Source organism: Bison bison, unplaced genomic scaffold, assembly GCF_000754665.1.
Source record: "Bison bison bison isolate TAMUID 2011002044 unplaced genomic scaffold, Bison_UMD1.0 scf7180017864254, whole genome shotgun sequence".
In the NCBI taxonomy this organism is placed as follows: Eukaryota; Metazoa; Chordata; class Mammalia; order Artiodactyla; family Bovidae; genus Bison; species Bison bison.
In genome coordinates, this window is record NW_011494826.1 from 9,801,827 (window position 1) to 9,814,256 (window position 12,430).

Genomic DNA, 12,430 nt, shown 5'->3' on the forward strand with positions numbered 1-12,430 from the left:
AGAATCGCAGCCTCGGGGGCAGATAGTTACGACGTCTGTACCGATCGCCGGAATCCGAAGAGAACCAGAAACGGCTAAACGCCGGCTACTCCCCTCCGGTGTTTCCCTGCGCCTCTGCCATCCCAGCCCCGGGCTTTGATTCTGGGTTGGGATGTAGAGCCAGCGAGCCCTTGGGAAGCCGGGCGTGGTGGAGGACCAGGCTCACAGCGCCACCGCCCACTCCCCGCAGGGTGGCCTTCTGCTTCTGGCTCCTCTCCAACATGCTGCTCTCCATGCCGGTTCCGCACTACGGAGGCCTGACTCTCCTCATCACTGGCGCCTTCGCGCTCTTCTCGGTGTTCGCCTTCGCCTCTATCTCCAGCATGCCTCTCTGCCAGCTCCGCGTCGGCTCCTCCGAGCTCACCACTCACTATGGCGCAGCCTTTTGGATCACTCTGGCCACTGGTGAGGACCAAGGGAACACGCCCCCGGTGGCTGGGAGCGGGGACGCGATTTATACCAGCGTGCGCTTTCCAGTTTGCATAGTGAGTTCACATAAATTATCTGATCTGTCCCGCTCAATAGTTCGTAGACGCGGACATTGTTACACCTATTTTGCAGATGAGGGAGGGGAACGGAGTTCGGAAGGGTTCCTTCGGTTTCTTACCCACTGAGCATAGAACCCGCGTATCATGTATCCATACTAGAGATCTTTCTGCGGGTTGTGTGTGTGTGTGTGTATGTGTCTGTGTATGTGTGTGTCTGGGGAGGAAATGCAGATACTTCTAATAGATGGAGATGGGGAGGCCGGGCTCTGAAGCCCTAACAGCCCCCTTTACCCACCCCCAACCCCGCCCCGACTGCGCTATCGCAGGCGTCCTGTGCCTCCTCCTCGGAGCCGCGGTGTTGAGTCTGCACTACGCTCGGCCCAGCGCTCTTCGCCTCTTCTTGGAAGGAAGTGTCAACGACCTCGAAAGTCCGACGAAGGGGAGCTCGCCTCTCATCCTCAGCAACCCACTGCATAAGCAGTTCAGGACCTCGGACTTAACCATCAGTACTAACCTGTGAAAGGACTCAACGTCGGACTCCTACTCTGCCTTGGTCCCCGCGCAGGCCGGGATGCGGTGCCCGCCGAGCGGAGGAGCTCCGGGAGCGCGGTGGGAGAGGCCGGTGGCCTCAGATGTGACCCCCGCTCCGGGGAAAGAGTCTCCCAGGGTGAGCTGGAAATAAATTCTTTCTCTTTTTGTTTTCTAGAAACTATCCCTCATTATCTTCCCCGGCTTTTCATGGCTTTCCTGGCATACGAGACTTCCTAGGTTGGAGGTAGTCTAGTACACTCTTTCTCTGCATTGCCACTCACGCCGGGTTCTATCTGTCTGAAAAATGCAGAGTAACCCGGGAGAGGGTGCCCCCTAGTGAGTCCAGGGAAGAACCAACCAAAGCCAGCATCCTCCAGAGCTGCCCCAAGGATATGGTAGCAGTGACCAGACAGGTCTTCCCATCTCCCAACCCCTGCCACTGGCCCCCTGGGATCCCTCTCTGCTGAGTGGGCTCGGAAGAAATATTATTTTGGAGTTTATTCACTAATTTAGTTTATTCATCAAAGTAGTGGTGTCTGAGGGCCAAGCTATGTCAGCAAGGCATAAAGATGTAAACCCTGGGAATTTTTTAAGGTCCTTGGCAAATCCTACAATCTTATTTGGCAAATTTAGAACAGAGGCTCAGAGAGAATGTGGCACATTCAGTTAATATTAGATCTAAGACAAGAAGTTTGGTCTCTTCTCCCTTGCAGTACTTTCATTGTATTAATGAAATCACACCAGCTGGGGCAGTAAAAGAAGAACAAAAGGGACCTAGGAAAAAGGAAATTAAAAGACATGCAGAAGAATGAGAGGGACCATAGGAGAATCACATTGTAACCCCGCACACACACATGTCATTATGTGGGTGAAGCTGGGTCTCAGTAAATGCCACCTTGAGGCAAAGCACCAGGGGAGAGCAGGGTTGCTGGGCACAAACAGGTAATCTCTGCTTGGTCTGGTTTATGGGCAGCCTCGATGTCTGCCTTAGAGCTTTTTGTTTTGTTCCACTTTTAACACCAATAGATAGAGCCTCTTTCCCTATTCCACTTTCAGATTGGGGCTGAGAACTGATACAACCCAGCCTGTTGGCAGTTCTGGTGGTTTTGGGGGAGGGGGTTCCAGAAAAGTCTGGAGCCACATTGGAAGTCCAGGTGCCACCAGGGAAAGGAACACAGGGCACAGTCGGTTACAGGGCACAGTCAGGCTCCTCGCAGGGGGCCTCGGAGGAAGCCTCTGACAGAGGGATGTCCTGGGGCTCGGGACTCTCAGTGATGGATCGGTAGCGAGGGCTCAGGAGTCCCCCTTCCTCGGGATTCAACTCCAGCACAGGGTCCTCCCCCACACTCTGGCTGAAGAAAGCCTTCAGCCTGTGGGGCTGCATCCTGTGAGCCACCACCATGGCCAGACCCAGCAGCACACACAGCAGTCCTGGTGATGGAGCAACAAGTATCCCACCTCAGTGATAGGAACACCTCCCAAGGACATATTTTCCTAAGAGCATTAGGCCCCTCCTGAGGGAGGCCTGGTGTCCCTGCTTCAGGACAACTTGTGCTCCAAGAGATGATCGGTATCAGGTCATATGTCTGTTATGGGTCTGTTGTCCTGAGTTTTTGGACTCTAAACCCAGTGTTCCTTCAGTTACATCCCAGGGTAGAGAGAGAGAACTCTGAAAATCAAGAAGCACGGGGAGGAGGGCAGGACACACCGGAGGAGACATAGGAAATGGCTTAAGGGGGCAGACACAGTGGCACAGGAGAAAAGAAGAAAACTGCAGGGCAATTTAAGACTCTGTGAGGCAAGGACAGAGAAGTGTTCCAGGAATGGGGGACATAGGGGAAAGTGTTTTGGGGAAGAGGGAGGGGTCATGAGGTCAGAAGATTTTGGGAAGAGCTGGGTGAAGAGAGAGTTAGGGAATAAGGGATATGACAAAGACAGATACATACAAATACAAGGAAGGGAAGCCTGGGGATAAGGAATCTAAGAGGGAGGGAGCTCTAAAGAGGGGAAAGGCATCCTTGGTCCCCAGAGGCAGACCTTTAACCCCATGGGCCTTCTGGGCCCTGGCCCTGAGCCCCCCACTGCCTGTCCCAGGGCCTCACCTGTGGTCAACGTGATCCAGTAGGCAGGCCCACGGTGAGTATGCAGTGTGGCGGCACCCAGGCGCAAGGGACAGGGCGGGGTTAGGGATGTGGCCGTGGAGAAGAAGAGCAGTCCCAACAGCTGGAAGAGACCTGTGGCCAGCAGCATGTGGCCACCGTAGACCAGCACAGGCATGGACAGCATCACGTTGGCCAGCAGCCAGCAGAGGAATGCCACCCTGGAGAGCCAGGACCTGGTGAAGGCTGGTACCTCTGCCTCATTTGGGGCAAACTTCTAGCTGGAGGGGCTGAGGTGGAGGCTCGGGGACCCAAGGACACCCCAAAGAGGTGAGGTGGGGATTCCTGCCTGTGGGCTTCCCAACCAAGTACTGTGATCACCGGCACCAGACTGTCTCACTAGGGATCTCCACATGAGTATAGGAGAGATGGGTGGAAGCCCCATTCCTGAGTCTAGGCCAGCAGGGCCTGTGGCCACGCTCACCACAGCATAGCCGAGGTGTAGTGTCCCGCTAGGCGGTACTGGCCATGCAGGCCACAGGGGCTGTGTGGGGTGAACTTCTCGGCCAGGTAGAGCACGGGGTCTGGCAGCCCCTTCTCCAGTGCGTTGGCATACTCCTCAGCGTAGTTCTCCCCCAGGCGCCAGGTGAACTCCTCGTTGTAATCAATGGTCTCATTCAGCTGCTGCACTGGGGTCCCTGCGGAAGAGGGCAGCTGTGCTCAGCAGGAACCCAAGGGCCACAGTGGAGATGTACCTGGGCAGTGGCCTATCACACTGGACGGGGCCAGGCTCTGGTCTCCAGTGAGAGAAGGCTGTTTCCAAGGCCTGAGAATTTCCCTTCCTACCACCCGGCATCCTATTGCTCTTTAGACCACTCTGAGCATAGCTCCCAAAGACACAGAGCCGCGCCTTGCCCTCCCTCACAGGTAAGAGCCCTCCCTCACCTGTGAGCGTGATGTTGACGCCTCCCAGCCCAATCTGCAGCCCAACGTTGGCACTGATCCACTGGGAACTGAAGGCCTTGTAGGACGTGTTGGTGCTCACCTGGCCCACAGACCACTCAGAACTGAAATTCACAGCTGGGTTGGGGAGTTGGATACACAAGAACTCAGGGAGGCCTGGGCATTGCTGGGTTAGAGCCAGGGGGAAAGCACCAAGGGGACCGACCATGTCTGTTTCGCTCATAATTGTGTATCCATTAACCAGCCTAAGGCCTGGGTCATAGTAATTTTGCCAGCGACATGTATGAGATGAATAAATGGGGGTGGGGTGGGATTTCTCCGGTGGTACAGTGGTAAAGAAGCTGCCTGCCAATGCAGAAGATACAAATTCAATCCCTGGTCCAGGAAGATCCCACGTGCCTCAGAGCAACTAAGCCCATGCACCACAACTATTGAGCCTATGCTACAGAGCCTGTGCTCCGCAACGACAGGCCGCGGCAATAAGAAGCCCATGCACTGCAACTAGAGAGTAGCCCCTGCTCGCCGCAGCTAAAGATAAAGTCTGTGCAGCATTGAAGACCCAGCACAACCCAAAATAAAATTTTTAAAAAATGAATAAATGGGTCAGAATCCAATATCTCCCTCCCCTGGTCATACTCCTCTTCCCCCTCCCCTCTCTTCTCCCATTTAGGGAGCGCTACTCAAGCAGCTGGGGGAGGAAACACTAACATAATAAACGGTTTGGGGCAAACACAGGGAGCTTCAACACAGAGACTTTCTATGTTTCCTATTGCCTAATCCCCAAAGCGAAGCAAGCCCTCCACCATTCTTTCCCTCCAGCCTCCAGAGAACCTCTCCCCACAGGCATTCATTTGACCTCCTTTCCACTGAATAAAAATGTTCAGAATGGTGGAGGCTTACACCTCTCAGGGAAAGGGTAGATATGAGGGAATAAGTCCAGGGTGAGGGAGATGTGGGAAGGGAGGTCTAGAAGTCCACCCTGAAGCAAAGGCTGCTGTGGGGACACCCCGATGGGAGAGACAGGATGGAGGAGCTGCCCAAGGCAGCTGCCCTTCACACTCACCGAGGATCACAGCTCCAATGAATAAGCTGGTCACTACCCGCAGCATCCAGAACAGCCTCTGTGTCACAGGGCGGGAGTGATAGCTCACGATGCCTCACCCTCCTTCCAAATCCACCCCTTCTCTTTCCAGACTTGGGGAGGGTGCTTGCTCTAAAGCTGAGGTCACTCAGTCAACTGAGATCAAAGTGCCTGGCCCAGAACAGATACTCAGTAATTATCTGTCAGGGAGTGGGGAGCTCTCTGCTGGGAGGGTGGCTGATGTTTTCTCAGGACTAGACTCTCTCTCCTGAATCTGATTGTAACCAGAGAGTCTGGACCCCTCCTCCCAAGGTCAAGGTCTCTCTGGGGCTGGGGTCTGCAGGGTTTGTTTTGTTTCTCACCATCTTGCCCCGAATGCCTGGCAGAATGATGATGAAGGTGACCAGTGAAGTCAGAAAGATGGCAACGATGACGGCCAGTGTGGTGTCCGTTGGGAAGGTCGGCTTGGGCCCAGCGTAGAAGGGGAATGTGTGTCCAAAAGCAGCCATTTTGGGTTGTTCGGGGGAGGCAGAGGCTCTACAACAACAATAGGTGTTCACTGAGTGCCCTCTCTGTGCCAGGCACTGTTCCTGGTGCTGGAGATGCAGCAGAGAGTACACTAGACCCCTCTTCTCTGGAGCTCACCAGACGCCACTGTTACCACCATTCCACTATCCCTCAGCCATCCTTAGCTGTGAGAGAATAAAGGTCTTGGCAATCATTCTCTGTCACCCCATGCTCCCTTCATAATCCCCAGGTCCCCTAAATCAGTGCCACCACTACCCTCAAGGCTTCTCCGCTTCCTCTGGGACTGTCTTAGGAAATATAATTCTCTTTTATCCCCCTCAGGCCTCCAGCACAAGCAGACAGATCACAGAGCATAAAAAGAGCTGTATTTACTGTCAAGGTAAGGCATAAGGCTGGAGGATGGTACAGATTACAAAAAGGTTGGCTTTCCTTCTCAGTCCCCAAAGGAACAAAGGCCAGAGAGCTCTGCCAAGTGTATGTAATCCAGCTACATCACCAGAGGGCTGATTCCCAGACCTGGACTGGCCCTCCGGTCTGACCAGCTCTCTGGAGCACCCTGGCTCCTGCACTGGTAACTGGAGAACAACTGAGCTGAACTAGCACACCTCAGTGAGCACTGAAGGAGCCCGCCCTCCACTAGGAACAGTGCCGGGACCAGACGTCCTTCTACCCACACATCATCAACAGCCGCTCTTCTCCTTGATTTAAATTCCCAGGCTTCCTTTCAGCTCAAACCCTGGCTCAGCTCTGTTCTGTCTGTTCCCTGATCTCAAAGCTATTTGGCTCTAGTTTGTCCATTTGCAGACGAAATACTGGGAAAATGATACCTGAATCAACTGTGTCTTGTGAAATCCAGATGGAATGGATGCTGTTATTGTATGTATCACAAAGAAAGAAAGAGAAAAAAATCACTGCGAATTAAGTCATGACAGCCAGGACATCCCTGGCGATCCAGTGGTTAAGACTCTGTGCTTGCATTGCAGGGGGCACAGGTTCAGTCCCTGGTTGGGGAACTAAGATTCTATATGCTGTGCAGTGCAGCAAAACAAACAAACTATAACAGCCATTGTTGGTAAGACACATCTCAATTTCAGACATGTCAAAATGTGAAAAAAAAAAAAAATTCCTCTTACAATCAAGGAACCCTGCTCTGCTCATTTTCCTGTCTATGATTTGTACTGGGGCCTTGGTACCCAGGAAGCTTCATAATTTATAGTTTGACCAGGCAATGTCTTGTTAAGTGATACAATGGAAGGATAAGTTTAGGAGTTTAGAAGCTCTGCATTTTAATTCTGCCTTTGCCTCTTGCAAGTTACTTGACCTCAAAAGAGACTTGATGTTATTTTAAAAATTGGGATGATGATAATGTTAACTTCATAGGGTCATTGTGAATATGAAACTAGATTGTGTCTATAAAGTGTTAAGAATAGTACCTGGAACAGAATAATACTAATAAATAGAAGCTAGTAGACTGGGAAGGAGGGGGGGCATTTCATTACTCCCCGTTTATCTCTTTCGACAATCCTTACAGTGAACCCTGGGCTGGAATCAGTTCTGGGTCTAGTTCCAGTTCTTTACTGACTGATTTTATAACTAGACAGACAAATGAAAACCTCCTCTGTTTCTTAGCTTCTTCATCTGCAATTGGACATGGTGATATCTCCATGACCCATTCTAGTTCTAAATTTTGTGGCTCCCAGACTCTCCCTCTTCTTCTAGGCTGGCCACCTCCTGGTGCTATCTATGGGAGGAAGCATGGTATCAGGCAAAGAGACAATTTAAAGATTCAGACCTCTCTTTGGGGCAAGTCGAATAACCTCTGCCTCAGTTTGAACATGAAGTTTTGCTTTTTCTCTTAACTCTTCAACTCTCCCATCCCAGAGGAATGAAATCTTTTCTTCTTAGGCTCTGACCCCAATCCTGCCCACCTTGACCACCACCTATCTCATCAGTTATCCCCCTTTCTCTTGGTGATTTTGCAGCTCCTCTTTCTCTGCCAGCTCTTTCTCTCAAGGACATGCTTTAATTTCTCCCATTTTAAGAACACAAAGAGAAGGAGCTCTTTCCGTTGAACTTTTGGGTCCCTTCCAGCTGCTACCTTGTCCCATGTTCTCCCTTTCACAGCCAGGCTTTTGGGAAGTACAGCCTCTGTGTGTGTCCACTGCCTTATCTCCTCAGTCCAGTGAATCTCGCTTCTCTCTAACCCCAGCTTCTCCATTAGGTTGTGTGCATGTGTGCTCAGAGCCCAGAGACTCAGTCATGTCTGACTCTTTGTGACCCCATGGACTGTAGCCCACTAGGCTCCTCTGCCTATGGAATTTCCCAGGCAAGAATACTGAAGCAGGTTGTCATCCCCTTCTCCAGGGGGTCTTCCTTACCCAGGGATTGAACCCGAGTCTTCTGTGTCTCCTGCACTGGCAGGTGTATTCTTTACCACTGAGCCACTTGGGAATCCTTCCCCATTAGGTCACCAAGTGCTAAATTTCAAGGGAAACTTTCACTTTTCATCCTTCTTGCCGTCCCCGTGGTAATTTCTCTTTCTTCTAACTTCCTCCCTGGGCCTCCATGACACCACATTCTCCTAGGTCTCCTGCCTATAGCCATCCCTTTCATGGCCCCTTTGCCAGTTCTTTCTCCCCTCTTAAACAGTCATGCTCCCCAGGATTCTGCCTTGGCTTTCTTCTTCTAGTAACTCTTCATGATTTTCTAGGCAAGTTCATCCCTTCATGGATGATGCTTCTCAGATCTGTCTCCACACAGACTTCCTACTTGGGCTCGAAACACAAAAGGGCCAGCTATCCTGTGGACATTTTCACTTGGCTGTTCCATGAACGCCTCAGATTTAACAGGTCCCAAACTGAATTCAGTGTCTCCACTCTGCTTTTTATTCTGTTCTCTTTGTTTCTTCAGTGGCATCACCATCTCATCAATCAAATAAGCCAGAGACCTGGACCATTTTACCTCTTAACTATTTCTTGAAACCATCCATGTATTTCCTTCCCTACTACTGCCTCTGCCCTAATTCCGTCTCATTCTATCTGGCCTGGTGCCAGGACAATTTTTCTAACAAGCAAGTATAATCATTTTATTTCTTTGCTCCGTGTTAAATCTAATCTTCTCATCATCAGATGCAAAGTCCTTTGTGATCCAATCCCACCTATACTTCCATCTCCATCTTTTATGCAGCCTAATCTCTAGCCATTGTAAACTACTGGCATCTCCCTGAATCTGACATGCACTTTCAAGCCCTCATGACTTTGTATATACTATTTCCTGTCTGGAATGCTCTTGCTCTCTTGGAAAACTCTTCTTCACTTTTCAAGTCTCGGCTCGTGTTACCTCCTCTGTGAAGTTTCCTGACGTCATCAGGCCATGTAGATGTTCCCACCCCTAATGTTCTGATGGCATTTTGAACATACCTCCAGAATCACAGTAATTACACTGCATTCTGTTTGAACGTCTAGAACCCATTAGCTTCTAATCTCCTAAAGGGCAAGGGCTTTGTCTTTCCATCTTTGCATCAGGGGATAAACTTACTAATGCAGCATGTACTTGCTAATCAGTCTGTGGATGGAATAAATGAATGTATGAATGTATCCCTCTCCCTGCAGGTGGCATCTTCTGTTTCACACACAAGAGGGAGCTATGCTTCCTCACTGTCCTCTACTGTACTCAGTCAACAGTATCACCTACATTGAGGCTAAAGATTGGACAGGAATGGATTTGACCCATGCTGTCAATTTTTAGTGCTTCACAAAATTTTCAGAAAGCCTCTTCCAATAGTTGGAGTCTCCAGAGCATGAATGTTCATGTTAGTTGAATCTGAAACATACATTTCAACTCCAGCTAAAGATAAGTAAGAGTTTGAGGATTAAATTATTTTGTAAAATATATGTTGGTAATACTTTATTAATATTTTATAACAGATATTTATTGGTCTAAGACTTTTATAACTTATGACACATAGACTGAAGCCGTTACATTTTGATGGAAGACTATACTTTTAAGGAAATGCTATAAAATGTAGACTATCTTGGTTAATAAGATAGGAAGATAAAGCAAGTTTGAATACATACTAGTCAAATAAGAGTACATGTTATATGTTGGAATTTCAAAGCCAAACATTTGCAATATAAAGAAATAATGATGATGCAATGTATTTTGATTAGGGTCATGTATTAGCATTATTCCTGCATTTATTTCAAAGTGAAGTGAAAGTGAAGTCGCTCAGTCGTGTCCGACTCTTTGCAACCCCATGGATTGTAGCCAGACAGGCTCCTCCATCCATGGGATTTTCCAGGCAAGAGTCCTGGAGTGGGTTGCCATTTCCTTCTCCAATTTATTTCAAAGGGAGGTTATAAAATATTTTATAAGAATGGCTCATCCCTATTAATATTGTGCTTCAAAGAAACACTAACAAAAGGGTTTCTGGATCAAGTATAGAAGAACAACACTAATTTATTTCCAATTCTCCAAAATATTTATTAAAGACGACTAAAACAAAAAGACGGTTGGTGAATAAAACTTGCCTTGTTTAGTTCCTTCTAGTTCAGTTTAGTGAATTAGGTCTTCTTTAATCTACATAACCCAATTTAAAGTTAATTTTTGATAACCCTGATCCTAATTTGGCTTTAATCATTAACTTAATAGGCCTCCTGCATGAAAAGGTGGGACTGAAATGAAAAGTCCTCACACCCAACAATCCTGCTTTTTCCACAGAGTTTGTGGTTTCCCTTGGGGACATCTTCCTTCCTGGCTTGCCAAGGAGGATCTGACAGTAGAATTTTTTTCTAGAAAAATCTCATGTCAATCTTTAATCTGCCACTTCTCCCTTAGCCGACTACCAGATTGTTATACTGATATAAATATATATTAATATAAATAAGCACAAGAAAGACACAGTCAGATATAGGCTTTCCAGGTGGCTCAGTGGTAAAGAATCTGCCTGCCAATTCAAGTCTGAGTTGGCTGAGTTGGCAACTGGACAGAGAAGGCAATGGCAACCCACTCCAGTACTCTTGCCGGGAAGGTCCCATGGATGGAGGAGCCTGGTAGGCTGCAGTCCATGGGATCGCTAGGAGTCAGACACGACTGAGAGACTTCACTTTGACTTCTCACTTTCACGCATTGGAGAAGGAAATGGCAACCCACTCCAGTGTTCTTGCCTGGAGAATCCCAGGGACGGGAGAGCCTGGTGGGCTGCCGTCTATGGGGTCGCACAGAGGAGACTCAGTTTCCATCTATGGGATCCCCTGGAGGAGAAAATGACAACCCACTCCAGTATTCTTGCCTGAAAAATTTCATGGACAGAGGAGCCTGGCAGGCTACAGTCCACTGGGTCACAAAGAGTCAGACACGACTGAGCAACTGAGCATGCATGCATGCATGGTCAGATATACACACCTACAGGTTCATATAAATAGAAATATAGGCAAAACAAGGAAGGAGTTCTCAGTACCATAAACATCTAGACACAAAAATCCTGCATCAGAGGCCCCTGTGACAAAGTTGAGGTGTTTTCTCACTGGGTGGGCCAATTTCCACATTCTGGGGTCGTCCTTTTCTCCTTTGCCACCTGGCCTGAGAGGTAAGGGACACCTTTCCTCTTAAAATACTAAAGTATTTCTCACGCTCAGTTGCAATTCAGATAAAGATTACCCATTCCTACCTACCACAGGATAGAGTGGGGTTCCTTTTTGTGTGTATTAGGGGTGGCCAAGAAATAAAGCTACAGTCTTCAAGGAAATACAGCCTAGTGCAAGTCTGGAGCTTCAGCGTTCTTCTGTACATTCTTAATGTTCTGTGGCCTCTCAGGGATTTCTTCCTGAAGTCTTTCTCTGATTGCCTCCTGCTTCTTCTGGAACCGGTAAAGATGACCAATTCTCTACAAAGGGAGTGTGGGTGACTTGCCTGGAGTTGTCAAGAACTCTGACTAGTGATACTAGTTGCTAGAATGTGATGGTTTATTTCTCTGTTTGGGGTGGACCCCACTCAAAGTTCACAGCTCTGGATGGCTAAAAGGACCCTGTCCAGAATTCCTGTCCCAGTCTCTTTTCTTCAGGAAGGTGTGTGGGCACGTGTACGTGTGCTTTTGCACCAAAGAAGGCCGTTAAGTGGAGAAATAGAACAAGATCTGAAAAGTGGTTTGGGGCAGGAATCCTTAACAAGGGCTGAGGTGATTAAGGAGCCTAGGGGTGCTGAATCTTGCCAGCCGAATTACCTAGACCCCAGTTAAGCCGAGGTAAGGATTCTACATCTGTAAACCTCGTGGCCTTAGTAAGTTTCTTGTTGTTTTGTTTGTTCTTTGCCTCTTAGTTTCTCACAATACTTCGAATTCCCACTTGATCTGAACCTGGGCGGATGTGGGAAGTGCGCCTCTAGGGGCCTGGGCGGGGACAGCACTTCAAGGCCCTCTTCGACACCCACCCGGGCCGCACAGACCGCAGCAGTATACCCGCCACTTAAACCCGGACTGCTGTTTCCTACCTTTGCCTCTTCGAAACAGTGCGTGCCTGGCAGCCGGCGCCGCTCGCCTCTTCGTAGTGGAACCTCACACGAAGCGCTCCCAGGTATGGGATAAAGAAGAAACCAGGTCCGGACGCCCTGGCACCAAAAGCGCACGCCCTTTCTCTTGGCGGGGCTTTCTTGCAACCCCTACTCTTCTCCTACTGCACTTAAATAGACTATGACCGGACAAACCA

The 12,430-nt window shown here is 49.2% G+C and overlaps 2 protein-coding genes across 2 annotated transcripts in view; one reads left to right on the forward strand and one right to left on the reverse strand.

Moving 5' to 3' along the window:
• The window catches only part of DUOXA2 (dual oxidase maturation factor 2), a 3,862-nt gene extending 2,626 nt beyond the window's left edge, over positions 1–1,236 (forward strand). The window contains exons 5-6 of the mRNA XM_010847750.1: positions 230–444; positions 854–1,236. Of these exons, the coding sequence (XP_010846052.1) occupies positions 230–444; positions 854–1,047 (409 nt within the window). The 3' untranslated portion in view covers positions 1,048–1,236. The remainder of the gene's footprint in view (positions 1–229; positions 445–853) is intronic.
• A 318-nt stretch (positions 1,237–1,554) lies between these two features.
• On the reverse strand, positions 1,555–12,374 carry DUOXA1 (dual oxidase maturation factor 1). Its single transcript, XM_010847749.1, has 7 exons — positions 12,216–12,374; positions 5,564–5,738; positions 5,184–5,241; positions 4,103–4,237; positions 3,642–3,855; positions 3,161–3,378; positions 1,555–2,489 (listed from the first exon to the last, which is right to left on the reverse strand). Exons 2-7 carry the CDS (start codon positions 5,708–5,710, stop codon positions 2,248–2,250), a joined length of 1,014 nt encoding a protein of 337 aa, XP_010846051.1. The 5' UTR covers positions 5,711–5,738; positions 12,216–12,374; the 3' UTR covers positions 1,555–2,247.
• Between the last annotated feature and the right edge of the window lie 56 nt (positions 12,375–12,430).